The sequence below is a fragment of the Phasianus colchicus genome, chromosome 11, assembly GCF_987193195.1.
Source record: "Phasianus colchicus chromosome 11, bPhaCol1.hap1.1, whole genome shotgun sequence".
NCBI classification, from domain to species: domain Eukaryota; kingdom Metazoa; phylum Chordata; class Aves; order Galliformes; family Phasianidae; genus Phasianus; species Phasianus colchicus.
This window is the reverse complement of record NC_143446.1, coordinates 8,136,328-8,151,262: the sequence shown is the minus strand read 5'-3', so window position 1 is coordinate 8,151,262 and position 14,935 is coordinate 8,136,328. Positions and strand designations below refer to the sequence as shown.

The following is a 14,935-nucleotide window of genomic DNA, read 5'->3' as shown; positions in this document are numbered from 1 at the left end:
TTCCACATTGCTCATATATTAACTTTTAGAACTGAGCAGTAACTGCCTGTTTTCATTTCCCAGGGTATTCGCATTCAGGAAGGCAATCCGGCAGTTTTGTATTTCTGTTTAGAACTTTAAAAATGCCTCCTGCTGTGTTTCAAGAGCAGGAGTGCTGCTGCTGTCCTCTGAACTCCCCAGCACCAGGCTCCCAGACTAAAAGCACAAGGGAGGGTCAGAGAATATCAGAGGCATGGCAACAGTTGTAACAAAGATTCCCCCGGAGCCCACCCTGGGAGGGAGAAGCTGCCGGGAGCAGGTGGTAGGGCAGGGCAGCCACCATTCAACAGTTTCAACCTGAGCTTTTGTCCCCATATGCTTCATCGGCAGCACCATGGAGCTTAAAGGCACAAGCAATTCCTCACATTCCTATTTTCTAGACCATTCTTGACCCAAATCAGACCATCAGGTAGAGTGCTTAATAACACTATGCTACAATTGATTTTTAACCCTACCTTTTAAATGTCATATTTTCATGTCTAAATCTCAAAGATGTACATAAATTTAAAAAAATAATGCATTTTTGAACAATTAAAAACTGTTACAAATGCTTACATTTTCACATATCATTTTAGGTAGTGGTAATTTATTTTTACCACTCTTAATTACCTGGATATGCTGACAAAATCTATCTACAGTAGGAATACTGTAGAAACAAGTAATCTGAGTTCAAAAAATAAATTTCTTTAATAGATACATATCGTATTCATCAAAAAATACATTTCACATAGAACATTTGTATTGTAATTATCTAAATCTATGACACTGAGATGATAAAGTTAATGAAATAAACCAAGACCACCTCACATGTGATTTAATCTTTTAAACATAACTGAAGTACGTAACCATTTTTTTGTTGTTGTGTTTGTTTCCTTGTTATTTGAAAAACAAAAAATACATTGTTCCTTTCCACAGGACTAACATGTTCCTTCTGATATTCAATACTTAAAATGTAGGAATAAGCTGTTCAAAATGTTGTTAGAAGAGCTTGTGCAGGACAGTATCAACCACATAAAGAGTATAAATTCGTGTGGAATAATTACTTGATCTTATTCATGTTTGCTACCATGTTTGTCTAAATTACAGAGAAAAGTTTGGACTTTACGTTTGTTTTTACAGAGGTAAGAGTCATTTTGTGTGTGTTTTCAATACATCATAAAATTTACGATACCTACTTTATGACAATATATTGCCTCTATGTTCCCATCGCCATCAGCTCTGTGTTTGTGTTCTTGGCAAATGTATCTACAGCTTGTGCAACAGCCCTCTAAGCATAAGGTAGTTCGGTAGTTGTTTCAAAGCCTGTTGAAAAAGAAAACAAAATCACTGAAAAGGAAGATGACATAATTTTCACATTTTAGTATGTAAACAAATGAGCCTGCATTTGTCGCATACCTTCCCTTAGAACTGTTATTTAAGGGTCGTTTGACAACATCTTTTTGTAAGTAACGCGTTCCCTTTCCACACACACTTAGTATTCACACAACAATATCCCCTAACGCGTGGTACCAAATCTGCAGTGCCTTCTGTAAATTAGAAGTGCACCAACACATTTTTCATGCTTTGTGTGTTTCCATTTATCTGGATTCACTCCGACAGAAAAACGATGCTGAAGTGGCTGAATTTCTGCTGCTCTTCTACACCTTCTTACTTTGTTCTGCAGTTTCTAAGCTGAAAATTTGCTATTATTTGAAAAAATATGTATGTTGTAAGCATACCTAATTAAGAAAAGGATTGGATGCTGTCCCTGAAGAATTTCAACATGCGGCTTGCATTTAGCTACAAAGCACCCACTATTTTCTAAACCCTTCCGTTTTTCTCCATTTGTAGGAGATTAGCTAAGTGGTCTCAGGCACAAATCTTTTCTTTTATGCACGTTTCTACAGGTGCTTTTCTTTCACAGTTGCTTTCCATCGCTAACAGAAGATATCTCTGTGACGAATAACGCCCGGGCTCCGGCCCGCCACGAGGCGACTGAAGGACCGCCCCAAAGGCGGGCTGCGCGCTGCAGCACCAGGGAGACGAGTCCCGCCCAGCGCCGCCGCACCGCCCACCCCGTCCCCTTCGGCCCCGTCAGCTGGAAGCGCGGAGCCGGCAATACGGCTGCGCGCCGCCCGTTCTGGGCATGCGCGGGCGGGACGCGCATGCTCTGTAGGGAGGGGCAGGTGACAGGGCAGCGGTGGGAGCGCGCCGCGATGGTGTACATCTCTAACGGTGAGCGGCGGCTGTCGGGAAGGGCGATGTGAGGGCGGTAGCGTTGCAGGCGGTGGCTGCTGTGGGGTGGCTTTGTGGTCCGGCCTCGAGGCAGCGGCTTCTCGTGGGGGTCGGGGGGGCGAGCGGTGCAGGCCGGAGCTGCGGCGGGACCCCATCCTGCACCTCCAGCTCTACAACGCCTTGTCCCCGCATTGCCTCCCCCGGCCCCGCGCGTGTTCCTGTGCACACTTGTGCCCGGATGCAGCGTCTGACGCTCCGCTCCAACCGTTCCAAGCGCTGCGTGCTCGTACTCCCTTGGGTGAACCTTTAGGCACGGGGTGTAGTCCTACGTCCTGTCTAGTTTCAAATTATACACTGATGTAATTCAGTAAACAGTGCTGAATGTTTCCTGTCTTGCCCCGTAACAGGACAAGTTCTGGATAACCGGAGCCGGGCTCCTTGGAGCTTGTCGTCCATAACAGATTTCTTCTGGTCGATAGCAGACTTTGTAGTTATGTTGTAAGTAAAAAAAAAAAAAACAAAAAACAAAACAAAACAAAAAAACTATTCTTTTGATGAACTTTATTTTAAACTTGTCACGTGTTGATGCTGATAAGTACTATTAGTAATGCAGTACCACAAAAATGCTGGATTTATTCTTAACATTCCATAAGTACTATTCACACAATCAGAGCTGTAGGGGCTGGAACGGACTTCTGGAACCCCTCAAGTCCAACCCTTCTGCTAAAGCAGGTTCCCTACAGCAGGTTGCACAGGTTTGGAATATCTTCAACAGAGAATCCACAGCTTCTCTGGGCCACCTGTTCCTGTGCTTGATCACTCCCCCAGTAAAGAAGTTCTTCCTTGCATTAGTATGAAGCTTCCTACGTTCCTCTTCGTGCCCATTGTTCTACTGCTGACAAGGGTCTGGAAGACATCTATCAATGTTTTAATATGGTTACACGGTCTTGATTATGAAGCACTTGATGCACATATTTAATACAAAGTATATGAAAGCTGATACTAAAGAACTGGCAGTTCTTCCATTTCAGTATCGCATAAAGAAAAATTGCATGTGTTTTTGTTAAGTTCCTAACAGCTGATCAAACTGAAGTATTATTTGGTGGATTTCTACTACCAACAATAGTTCTTGCTGCATAACAGTACTCACATAACAGTAATATGTGTGCTCCAGACTGAAGCCAATGAAGAATCAGAGTTCTTTTGATGTCTTCAGCAGTCATTATTTTAGTTACAGTTATATTGCTTGCACTTTATTTAGTACGAGAATGATGTTCAGTTTTAAATATTTGACAATTTGGTTTATTTGAGCTGTATTGTTACTTGGAATCGTGTTGCAGTTTTATAACTCTGTGTAGAAGAAAAATTGCAAAGATTAAACAAGAGTAATCTTGACAAGGTACTATTCATTTCTAACACTACTGGTTTTTTAGCCCACCTCTTACCTTGCAGTGCCAAGATCTAGAAGCTATGTTTAGCTGTCCAATGAACATAACTATTCCTGATTTGTTTTTCAGCTTCCAGAGCATTATTCAACCAGATTTGAGGAGAAGAGGCTACACATCTTCCTCCTACTTAAGTCAGAGCGATGGAAGAGGGTATTTTTTATATTCTCAGTAGTTCTGTTTGTCTTTTTTCACTGCCCCAGAAAAATGTCATAATGCGATCACGATCATAGTCACAATTTGCATCAAGTCAGATCATATCAGAGGACTAAAATGTTTAGTATTTTTCTGCAGCATTTTATATGCAACTTGTTGATAAAAATACATAGTTCTGAATAGCTGTAACAGCAGTATAGTTTGATATGACTTTTTAGGGCTGCATAATAAACAATGTTTGTCTTTAAAATTCTTGTTTTGTTAGCCTCGCTTACATTAAGTGTTAGATTCGCATGAAAAAGTCACTTTGAGTTAAATTTGTCTATATATTTTAGACAAAACACTTTATTATGTGGATATAGTTTCTCTAGACACTATAGCTACTGTGTTTCTTTGTTCCTGGTGGACAGCCTTACCTTTTTACAAAGCTGTGTGAAAGTGTTAGTAGCAGCTACAAATTTTCTCATCAAACCAAACAACTTACTAAAGACTTTATCAATCAAATTGCTATAGTTTAGATATAGTGTTTTTATATTTCTAAATTAACTGAATGCCTATTAAATAGACTTTGTTTTTCTTGCTTTTATTTTTTTCTTATAGGCCTCCAGGAAATCCTCGCCGTAGAATGGGCAGAATAAATCACTGGGGTGGAGGCCCTAGTCCACCACCAATGGCTGGAGGTGGATGAGGAAGGTAATTCCCTATCTCCTCTATCCTGGTTTAGTTTTTTTTTTTTTAATGTTTTTATTTTTTAACTCCAAGAGATAACAGTGATAATAGAGCTTAAGGTAGAATTAAGTGCATTATCCTACCGTAATGCAATGGAAAATACAGCAATTATAGCAGAGTAGCAAAGTCCTAGACTGCAGTAAGTTAGGGTACACTCATACAACAACTGTGCACATAGAATCAAGGAAAAAAAAATCTGCTTACACTTGGAAGGTCTCTGGTAAGTAGGGATCTCCAGCTCGATACTCTTGCCTCTACTGCCAACCTTTAAATGAGGTTGCATACACCCTTAAATTACATTGCATACACCTGAGCTCCCCTGGGTTGGTCCTGCCTTCCCTCCAGGTGCTCAATCACTGTTTAAAGCCATGATTTAGCATTTCTGCTGCACCTACTTTTACAAAAGTTACCAAAACAGGAAGAATAGAAGTGGATAGATACTTTCATTAACAGGGGAAAAGAAGTGTGTGTGAAGTAGTGTAGTATAAAGTTTTGGCACAGAAGTGATGATAGTTGTTATGTAGATGATAGTGATAGTTGTAATTACATATAAATTAGTATACAAAGCATAGAACAGATATTTGAACACAGCTGATAAAAAATGATTTAGCACTCAGTCTTTTTTGGTTGCTAATATTAAGTCCCATCCAGATCAGTAGTAACTGAAACTTTGTTTTTTCTAATTGTCATCGTATTACAGATGATATTTTTTGTTTAATGGGGATTCCTAGCAACGGAAAAAAGGAAAAGTTGTTAAAACAAACAAACAAACAAAAAAACTACTACTAAAATACATTTTCCACTGACAGTGCTGTAGCTGTGCACATTTCGAATTGTAATATAGCACAAATCAGAATTGCTTAAAAATTTCATAGGCCCTTTCAAAAGCCCTATCCTAGCATTACATTTCTTGCTACTGCCTGATAATTGTAATTCAAAATATGAATTCTGTTTTGTTAAGATGATGGGATTTTTCTCTAACACTGAATGTATATATGGTTTAATTTACTTTAAGACTTAAGCTGTTCTTTTCATGAATTATTATTCATTATGAAAACAAAAGGATTTATTAAATTATTATTATTAAAATTAAAAGGAAAATACACATGCAGATGATAATACCAGTGAGTCTTGTGGCAAAAACTTCATACTCAAAACCAACCATTGCACACTTATATTTCGGTCTCCTCAGAAAAAAAAAGGAATAAATGCCTCTTCATGATTTTTTTTCTTTTTTCATGTGGATTAGTTTTTTTCTTTTTGAACTGGCCATGAAGCCAGCAGAAACAGTGGGGAGAGCTTTTGGGGGATAATGACAGTGCGTAATCTGCTCAGCATGAGAAGTTCCAAGCTTTTGGCAGGTCTCATTTAGCTAAATTAAAATCAGTTTTATATTAAGATGGTTACTTATATCTTGCAAAGGAAGACCTGGTTGTTCTTAAACGCGATGCAATTATTTTGTCTTTCTAGGTAAATGCCTGCTGTAAAGAGGCAGGCAAAGGAGCATGCATGTTTACAAGAAGAAAGGGAAGAGAGTTCAGTGGTGGACCAAATGAGTTTGGACGTTGTGAATGTGCGTGTCTAACTGAGAACTGTTCTGCAATCTAAGCAGATAAATGAAGTTGTACTGGGAACTCCTTCAAGGATCCAGTGTAACTGAAGTGCAGTGTTATTAAATACATGTTTACTGTCTGTCTAAAGTCTTTGTATAGTTTCTGAACATTTTACTGTAGTTGCAAAATAAATTATATATGGCTTGTCAGAAGGTGGACTCTTAATTTTTAGACAACCTAAAAGTTCTACTCAAAGCACAGTGAACACTTTCCTGATCAAATGAGGGAAAATATGTAATACTTACACATGAACACAGAAGATCACTCAAAAATCACTTAAAGTAGTGCTTCCTTAAAGGTTTTAAGGAACCTTTTCTGGTCCTTGCCATGTTTTTATAATATTAATGATGTGCTAAAAACACTTCTAAAATGCAGTTTAAGTAGTTTTTTTTATTTTTTAACAGTCCTTCCATTTTAAAAGACTTACTTCCTTAAAGCCCGAGTGTGGGTTCTATGACATACCTGTTTTATAAGCACTCATGAAACAACTTCCTTCTCTTCTCAACATATACGCATGTTCTGTGCAAACACTAATAGGACACTTCCAATACAATGAGGTTTCATTTTCATTACAAGAAGAAAAGCAGCTCGGTAACACTGAGCGCTAACACACAAGTTATTTTCTTCCCAACAGCCACTGCTTTTCTGCTTGGGCTGGGACTTTTAATCGTTGTTCCGGGGTCTGTTCGGTCGATGGGAGCGGGCCGGTTCCGCCACGCAGAACCCAGACGGAGGTAACTCCTACGAGGTGCCGCTTTCAGTTTTGCACTTAGGTTTTCTAACAGCCTCCAGCCGCTAACGATCGCATCCAGCAACGCCCCTTTGTTACCGGCGGATCCGTGAACGTGTCGCCTTCCGCCTGCCGCTCGTACAGACGCTCCGCCCGCCCCGCGGTTCCACCCGAGCTGTCCGGGGGGCGGTGCCTCCCGTGCTCCCGCCCGTTCCGCCCCGCTCCGCCGCCGGGCCCGGCTCGTAGGCGCCAGGCGGGCCGGGAAAATGACCCAGGCGGAGAAAGGCGAGACGGAGAACGGCAAGGACAAGGAGCGCGAGCGAGAGCAGCGCGGCGGCAAGCGGCCCATCGTCCCCGCCGCCGTGCCCGAGTCCCTGCAGGAGGTGAGGCCGCGCCGGCCCCTTTTAAAGGCCCGGCCGGGGACGGGAGGGCAGTGCCGCGGGGCGGCCGCCCACCGCCCGCGTTTTGTGCTTGCAGCAAATCCAGAGCAACTTCATCGTGGTGATCCACCCCGGCTCCACGACCCTGCGCATCGGGAGGGCCACGGACACGCTGCCCGTGGGCATCCCCCACGTCATCGCGCGGCGGCACAAGCAGCAGGGCCAGGCGGCGTACCGGGACAGCTGGCTGCTGCGGGACGGCCTCAATGTGAGCGGCTCCGCGGCGCCCCGGCCGGCCGAGCGCTGTTCGCGTTGGGGGGGGAGGAAATAATTGGTTGTGCGTGGCGTCCGTGTGTCGTGATGGCTTTGGCACGGAGCTGCTGGGACCTCCGATGCACAAACCTTCTCTCCGTCCCGCAGTCTAGTAACCTCAGCAATGAGTTCGCAGTCTAATTTAATTCAGTGTTACTGGTTTTCAGGCTGCGCAGCGTTTGTGATATGTGCTGTTTCTGTTGCTTAGAAACCTGAAAGTACAGAGCAGAGACAAAATGGCCTAAAAATGGTGGACCAAGCAATATGGTCCAAAAAGATGTCAAATGGTGCCAGACGTATCCCGGTGTCACCTGACCAGGTAACTCCTCTTGAAACTGTAAATAATTGTGTTCTCATGCGGTGTAATGCTATGTTTCAATGCATAAGAAAAGGTATTCTGTATAAAGTATATATGAATAGTGTTATTGTGTCCCTTACCTCCAAAGATCTAAGAAAATGAAGCTTTAAGATGGATTTTCAGCGTGGATTGTTGGGGGTTTGTTTTGTTTGTTGCTTTCATGCATAAAAAGTGTCTGATAAAAACAGTGTTTGATTTGATTGCGTTTCAGGCCAGGTCATACAACAGACAGATGCGGCCAGCTATTTTAGATCACAGCTCTGGGGCCAAGTGGACAAACACCTCTAATCATCCTGAGTTTTTGGTAGGAGAAGAGGTAAGAATCATTTCCTACCTGAAATTAGGCTTAGTGTTATCCTTCAATATAGCTGTGTATTGAAGAGCAATTTGGACTCAATTTAGACTAAGTTTAATCAAACGGAACCTGAGCAGGGTTACTACTACTACTACTTGGGACTAACTGAATGTTATCATTCAAGAAGACCAGACAGTTTTCCTCACTTGCCTAGCTAGAATTATATATATATTTCACAGAATCACAGAATGGCCTGGGTTGGAAGAGACCTCAAGGATTGTGAATCTTCAAACCCCCCCTGGCACAGGCAGGGCCACCAACCTCCACATCTAGTACTAGACCAGATATTTCAAACAGCAGGGAAAACTGTATCTCTTTCAAAGATTCACGCAGTATAATTTTCAAGGATAAGTATAAGATATGTCTGAATATTCTTAAGACTTTATTCTAATAGTGGAAGCAGTGGGGTAGATTCATTGTTGCTGTAAGTGGCCATTACTGCAGGTGAGAACTATACCTTTGTGGTATAAATCAGATACATGGAAGGAAAGTGAGAAAAAAGGATCAGTGCATGGAATTGCTGTTAATTAGATATTCATGAGCTTTCAAGAGTTTTTACATTAATTTAGCTATTAATGAGATAACAAAAAAAGACACTTTTATGTACCTATTGATCTAGGAGGTCTTTTCCAGTCTAAGTCATTCCATGCTTCTATATCCATGGATATGAAAATTCAAACAATTAAAACCATGTACAGAATGTCTTAATACAGCCCTGCTAAAAAGAAAGCCATCATACTGCCATCACATTGGTCTAGTGCTGCTGTACAGCAAGTTCTGTTAGTTTCTGAAATATTTTTCCATTATTTATTATTAAAATTGAGGGGGAAATAACTTCATTTCTTATTTTCAGGCACTATATGTTAATCCATTAGATTCTTATAATGTACATTGGCCTATTAGAAGAGGGCAGCTGAATCTCCACACAGGACCCGGCGGCTCCCTCACTGCAGTATTAGCAGATCTTGAAGTTATATGGTCACATGCAATACAAAAGTACCTGGAAATACCACTGAAAGATTTAAAGGTGAGCTGTGAACAAGTTTATGAGGGCTCTATCCTATTCTGTAAATGCTGTTATGAACATGAAGCAGCCTTCTTGCATTGGTAGCCTCTTACTGGTGCTTGTCTTAACAGATAAATCTTAGCAGTGGTGCATGTGGTTCCTAGGACTTCATTAATGACCTAGCAGCTGTTAACTTGCTACTCACTCTAAATAATTTTTAAAATTAAAAATAATGTTGCTTCTTTTAGCATCTTGTGTGTGATCCTTTCTTTCTTCAAAACAGGTATTCAGTCATGTAAAGAGGTAGTTAATTTCAGAGCTGACTTTAATTTTTCATTCTTACCTTCAGTACTACAGGTGCATTTTACTAATTCCAGACATCTACAATAAACAACATGTGAAAGAACTGGTGAATATGATCCTAATGAAGATGGGCTTCTCAGGTAAAACCATATGTAAGCAAGCACTGAGTGATTAATAACATAAAGATGTTGGTTGTTTTTTTTGCTTTAAGGAACATTTTTATAGGCCAGTTGCAGCTTGACTGAGACTCTCAGCTTTCATCTTCTGATGTTCACATAACTGTTTCCTATTTTAAAGGGGAGAAATGGTTGGCTAGCACAGAAACAGTTTTGTTATTTTCTTTCATTTTTTTGGCTGGAAGGAGACAGAAATATCTATTATTTCTGAACTGTAAGTATGTGCTTGTGATACAAATACGAATGTACTCTTTTACCAAGATAAGAGTGAATTGAAAGGAAAACAGAGGGTGAAATTGGACCTTGTTTTGTAACTATTTAAAGATCCTATTTAAAATACTAATTGTAATGATACATGATTAAAACTTAGGAAGAAAAGAAAAATAGGAAAATGTTTCACATGCATCTGGAAACAAAGAGCTTGAATACAAGGTACAAAAATAAACTGGCAACAGTATCATAAATCTCATAAGATAGGAATGCACAAATACAGGCATCCATTTTTCTAGTAGCTTTTCTCAGGACTCCAAGGGCCCGTACAACCCATCTTCATTTAATATAGAATATTCCAGTGGAGTCAAAGCTATTAGCAGGTTTTAAAAGACAGTAAGATGTCCTTTGAGTGTCAGAAACGTAGCTCTGGAGCGTGGTATAAATTGAATATAATCTTTTTTCCTCGTGTTGCTAGGAATTGTGGTGCACCAGGAGTCTGTCTGTGCTACATTTGGAAGTGGTTTAGGCAGTGCATGTATAGTAGACGTGGGAGATCAGAAGACAAGTGTTTGCTGTGTGGAAGATGGAGTTTCCCATCACAACACCAGGTATCTCTTCATGTGCAGAATTATTACAAGCATGTACCTAATTACTTACCAAAGACTTGACTTAAAAAAAAAAAAAATACTTTTAACATCTACAGAGTTGGGGATTTCATTTTTATTATGAGCTGTTCAACAGGATCATTATCTTACAATATGAGCCTTAAAGAAATGACATGTCTAAAAGAAGAAAGCAGTGGAACTGATACTGTGCTGTACAAACTGCTTGGAAGGCATTATCACAGTACACTTAAAACATTGTTTGTATTCCTATGTATACCACAGTAGTAGGCCAGTACTTTAGAAAATAATAATCCTTTTCTTTCCTATACTTTAGGCTCTGCCTTGCATACGGAGGGTCTGATGTGTCAAGGTGCTTTTACTGGCTTATGCAACGAGCAGGGTTTCCATACAGAGACTGTCAGTTGACTAATAAGTTGGATTGCCTTCTGCTTCAGCACCTAAAGGAGACATTTTGTCACCTAGACCAGGTGAGAAGACAAATTGATGTATTCTCCCATTTACCTCTATAGAATGCTGCTTTGGGGAAACTCTATGGGAATCTACAATTGCTTGCAAATTAAGTGTATAAAATAATCAGAACATGGGGAACAGTTCAGAAGATGCATGATTTATTACTTGAAATGTTCTGTTTGCACAACATGTGTATTCTATTTTTAGTATAGAATAATCAACTAATAGCCCTAAATAATGTATTTTTAATTATTAGATATAGGAGAGCTGTAGGAAATAGGTTTAATGGGCATAGAAAGCCAAATACTTCATTCAGTAGAATGCTGACAGGAGTTGGAGAAGCTTTAGAGTTGAGGTATTTGAAACTTACTTTGTTGTTCTTCTAACTGAAAGGGATCCTAGCTCTTAGAAAGGACATTTATTTGTTCATATTACTGAAAGAAGCTGATAGCAGTTGCATACTTGCTGTTTTTCAGCTTGTTTTGCAAGCTCTGCCGCAAGGTCTTGTATTTCTGCACAAACTCTCATTATAGAGGCTTAAACAGGTAGAAAGTTGTTTGGGCAGATCTTGCTACAATAAAAAGATTTTTAAAGAACTTAAAGAATAGGTAAGTGAAATTCAGAGGCTGAAGGGTTTTGTTACTTTTTGTTATTGTCCACAGTTTAAGTTATGTAGAATTTAAGTTACACATCCTGATAGAGGTATGTAAAAATATTTATTTTTAATAATTTTTTTTTTGGCTGCAGGATATCTCTGGATTGCAAGACCACGAGTTCCAAATTCGGCATCCAGATTCTCCAGCTCTATTATACCAGTTTCGATTAGGAGATGAAAAATTACAGGTTATTTTTGTGAAATGAACAAGTAGTATATTCATGCTTGGTGATGCATTAAAATGAATTGCATTGTGTGTGAATGTACCTAATGAAGCAGAAGGAGATGCACAGCACTTCTAATAGCCTTTGATTTTTGCTTCAACTGAATGTTATGATGCTTATCCTTCAACTGCAAGGAATTGTGCAAGTTTTTCATTTTGTAACAAATAACATTTGAATTACTTCTACGTGACACTTTGCCAGAATCTGTGAAGAAGTCTATGTACAAGCTTTAAAACACATGTAAAATTTTTATGAATCTGTTGGAAAAGACGACATTTTGAATTGCAAGAAAATTAAGATAGAACAAGCTTTTTCTTCTCTATAGTAAATTCAAATTAGTAAAAATATACATAATGAAACTCCAAATCTCTTATTTTTTTCAGGCTCCAATGGCTCTATTTTATCCAGCAACTTTTGGAATTGTTGGACAAAAAATGACAACTTTGCAACACAGGTCACAAGGGGACCCTGAAGATCCTCATGATGAACATTATCTGCTAGCCACACAAAGTAAGCAGGAGCAGGTGTGTGAAGGCTTGTTTTGTTCCCCTTCCCTCCTCCCCCCTCAAAGTATTATTTAATTCAGGAATAAAATAAGGACGCATACCTCATCTCAGAGACTGAAGTTTGTTATCTGGGTCAACAGCACAAAAGAAGTAGTCTAAGGAATTATAGGTGTCTAGAAAAGATCTTAATCTAAACTGTGTATTTTCAGTCTGAAGTGTCTTCATATTAATGGCATTGATACATCTGATTGATTTGAAAGTAAAACCTTCTCTCTAAAAGTGGGAAACAAAATAAAATTGATACAAAGTAGTAATGTAATGTTTAGCCTTTCTGTGCAAAAAGGTAATGCAAAGGGTAAAGAGGTGATGTTTAGTCATTGTACTGTTCTGTAATCTGCTGATGATCTTTTATTTTTCATAGTTTAACAGTTAACTTATTTCCTTATTTTTAAGTCTTCAAAAGCTACAGCTGATAGAAAATCCATGTCAAAGCCTGGTACCTTTGAGGGAGATGCGAGAGGCCAAGTTACAGATATTTCAGAGAGGATGTATCCCCAAGAAGTTGAACTGGGATCCTCCCAAAGTGACTGTATGATATCTGGAAATGATTCAGAGGAACCTTTAACTACACACATGTCCAGAAAAACAGCTGTTTCTCAATTTGAAGGCAAAGCTTTGGGCCTTGACAAAGCCATTCTTCATAGTATTGATTGCTGTGGTAAGGATTACATTGTTATGATTCTGGGAAATATGCTTGTCAGTGTGGATTTATGTTAACTACTATATTCTAGGAAAGTAATATGTATATCCCTTAATTTTACCAGTTCTAGAGGTACCTGCACTATTCCTTGTTACGACTTATTTTTAGATTTCTTGAGCTTGTTTTTGAAGCTCCAAGAAGCAGAAAAGTTTTAGAAACAAGCAGTTCTCAGTTGCTATTTGATTTGACTTGCACTAAGTTCTTTATAATAGAAGCACTAACTACTAAAAATATGTATTTCTATATGCATCCATTCATTCCAGCATCTGATGATACAAAAAAGAAGATGTACAGCTCCATCTTAGTGGTGGGAGGAGGCCTTATGTTTCATAAAGCTCAAGAGTTCCTTCAGCACCGAATTCTCAACAAAATGCCCCCTTCTTTTAGAAGAGTAGTTGAAAACGTTGAAGTCATCACAAGACCTAAGGTATACCCATTAACTGATAGCTAAATGGTTAATCAGCTATAATTGAGTTCTTCAAAAGATTATATAAAAATATATTCTCTCAAAACCACAGATTAGTTGTATTTCTGGGGAGATTTAGGTAATTAGAGGTAAAGCAAGACCATTACTGATATTGATCATGAATGTAAAGACCGTATTTCCAAAGAATCAGTGGGGATCCCCTGAAGTTAACACAATTCCTTGCTGAAAAACAGTTTTTTTGTTCTGGTTTGGTTTTTGATTATCAATGTAAAATAAAGCATGGCATAAATAAGCAATTTTAATTTGGTTTTAATCAAGCAAAATCTCTAAAAATCCAAGTGTGCAAATTTTTCAGAGCCTTCAGCCTGCTTGCTGAGGGCAAGATTTTCATGGGCATGCCTAAAAGTCATACTTAAATCAAATAATTGACTTCCTCAAAAACCCCAGGTAGTCTTTCCGTATTTTTACCTCTATATGAAAAAGTTTCTCTTACATAATTTTCAAAGTTTTTTCTCTTCCTCTCACCCCCAAGATTCCAAGTGATGAATACTGTTGGAATAAATAGGATGCAAGTTTCGAGAACTGTACAAAATCAGACTAGTACTGTGTATAATCCTGTTTTTGGATTTAGGATATGGATCCCCGCTTAATTGCATGGAAAGGAGGTGCTGTCCTGGCCTGTCTCGACACAACTCAGGAGCTATGGATATATCAGCGAGAATGGCAGCGTTTTGGTGTCAGAATGTTACGAGAGCGAGCTGCATTTGTATGGTAACTGATGTGTTTACATCATTAAAAATTCAGTTCCCTCAAATACCATTTTTGTTTTGTTTTTTTTCCAAGGCACTGGAAAAATGTACTGATCTTCTGCTGATATTTATCTTAATAAAATTAAATTGAACTGAGATTTTTCCAGTAGCAGTGCAAAAATCTTAGAGTCCATCTTACTTCAGTATTGCTGTACTCAATTCTGAATTGTATATATTGAATTCTGTGTACAGAAAACAACCTTCAGCTCCAGATTCACTATATTTATATTGTGTAGGAGATATGTATATACCCACATTACAGTTGCACAGTGTGGGAATATGAGGTATCTAACGCTGAAATGGTAGATATTAAGCCAAGATTGGTTCCAGACATGCATGTAGATGCACAGAAGCTGTAGGTGAAGACTGAAGTCTGTGGGATTGATGTCTTATTACAGTTCCTATACTACTGTTACCAAAAGATGGAATTGTACAAGCCATTATTGTGA

General features: G+C 39.2%; 2 protein-coding genes across 3 annotated transcripts; both read left to right on the top strand.

The window, feature by feature from the left end:
- The first annotated feature begins 2,104 nt into the window (after positions 1-2,104).
- Positions 2,105-6,357, top strand: SELENOK (selenoprotein K). 2 transcript variants are annotated; one of them, XM_090148173.1, is made up of 5 exons: positions 2,105-2,253; positions 2,661-2,751; positions 3,771-3,851; positions 4,455-4,547; positions 6,054-6,357. In XM_090148173.1, exons 1-5 carry the CDS (start codon positions 2,184-2,186, stop codon positions 6,055-6,057), a joined length of 339 nt encoding a protein of 112 aa, XP_090004299.1. In that variant the 5' UTR covers positions 2,105-2,183; the 3' UTR covers positions 6,058-6,357. The 2 variants fall into 2 exon arrangements, with proteins under 2 accessions (XP_090004299.1, XP_031464220.1); XM_031608360.2 differs by lacking the exon at positions 6,054-6,357 and having other exon boundaries at positions 4,455-4,551.
- Positions 6,358-6,957: 600 nt separating this feature from the next.
- ACTR8 (actin related protein 8) lies at positions 6,958-14,548 on the top strand. The gene is made up of 13 exons (XM_031608349.2): positions 6,958-7,309; positions 7,404-7,574; positions 7,827-7,937; positions 8,188-8,292; positions 9,185-9,358; positions 9,687-9,780; positions 10,505-10,637; positions 10,969-11,122; positions 11,853-11,948; positions 12,368-12,508; positions 12,944-13,208; positions 13,514-13,677; positions 14,309-14,548. Exons 1-13 carry the CDS (start codon positions 7,193-7,195, stop codon positions 14,450-14,452), a joined length of 1,869 nt encoding a protein of 622 aa, XP_031464209.2. The 5' UTR covers positions 6,958-7,192; the 3' UTR covers positions 14,453-14,548.
- The last annotated feature ends 387 nt before the right edge of the window (positions 14,549-14,935 follow it).

Excerpts from the sequence above, each read along its gene's own strand:
- ACTR8 (XM_031608349.2), top strand. The coding sequence starts at position 7,193 with ATGACCCAGGCGGAGAAAGGCGAGACGGAGAACGGCAAGGACAAGGAG. Across the intron at positions 7,310-7,403 it reads TGCCCGAGTCCCTGCAGGAG|CAAATCCAGAGCAACTTCAT; the intron begins GTGAGGCCGCGC and ends TTGTGCTTGCAG. Across the intron at positions 8,293-9,184 it reads AGTTTTTGGTAGGAGAAGAG|GCACTATATGTTAATCCATT; the intron begins GTAAGAATCATT and ends TCTTATTTTCAG.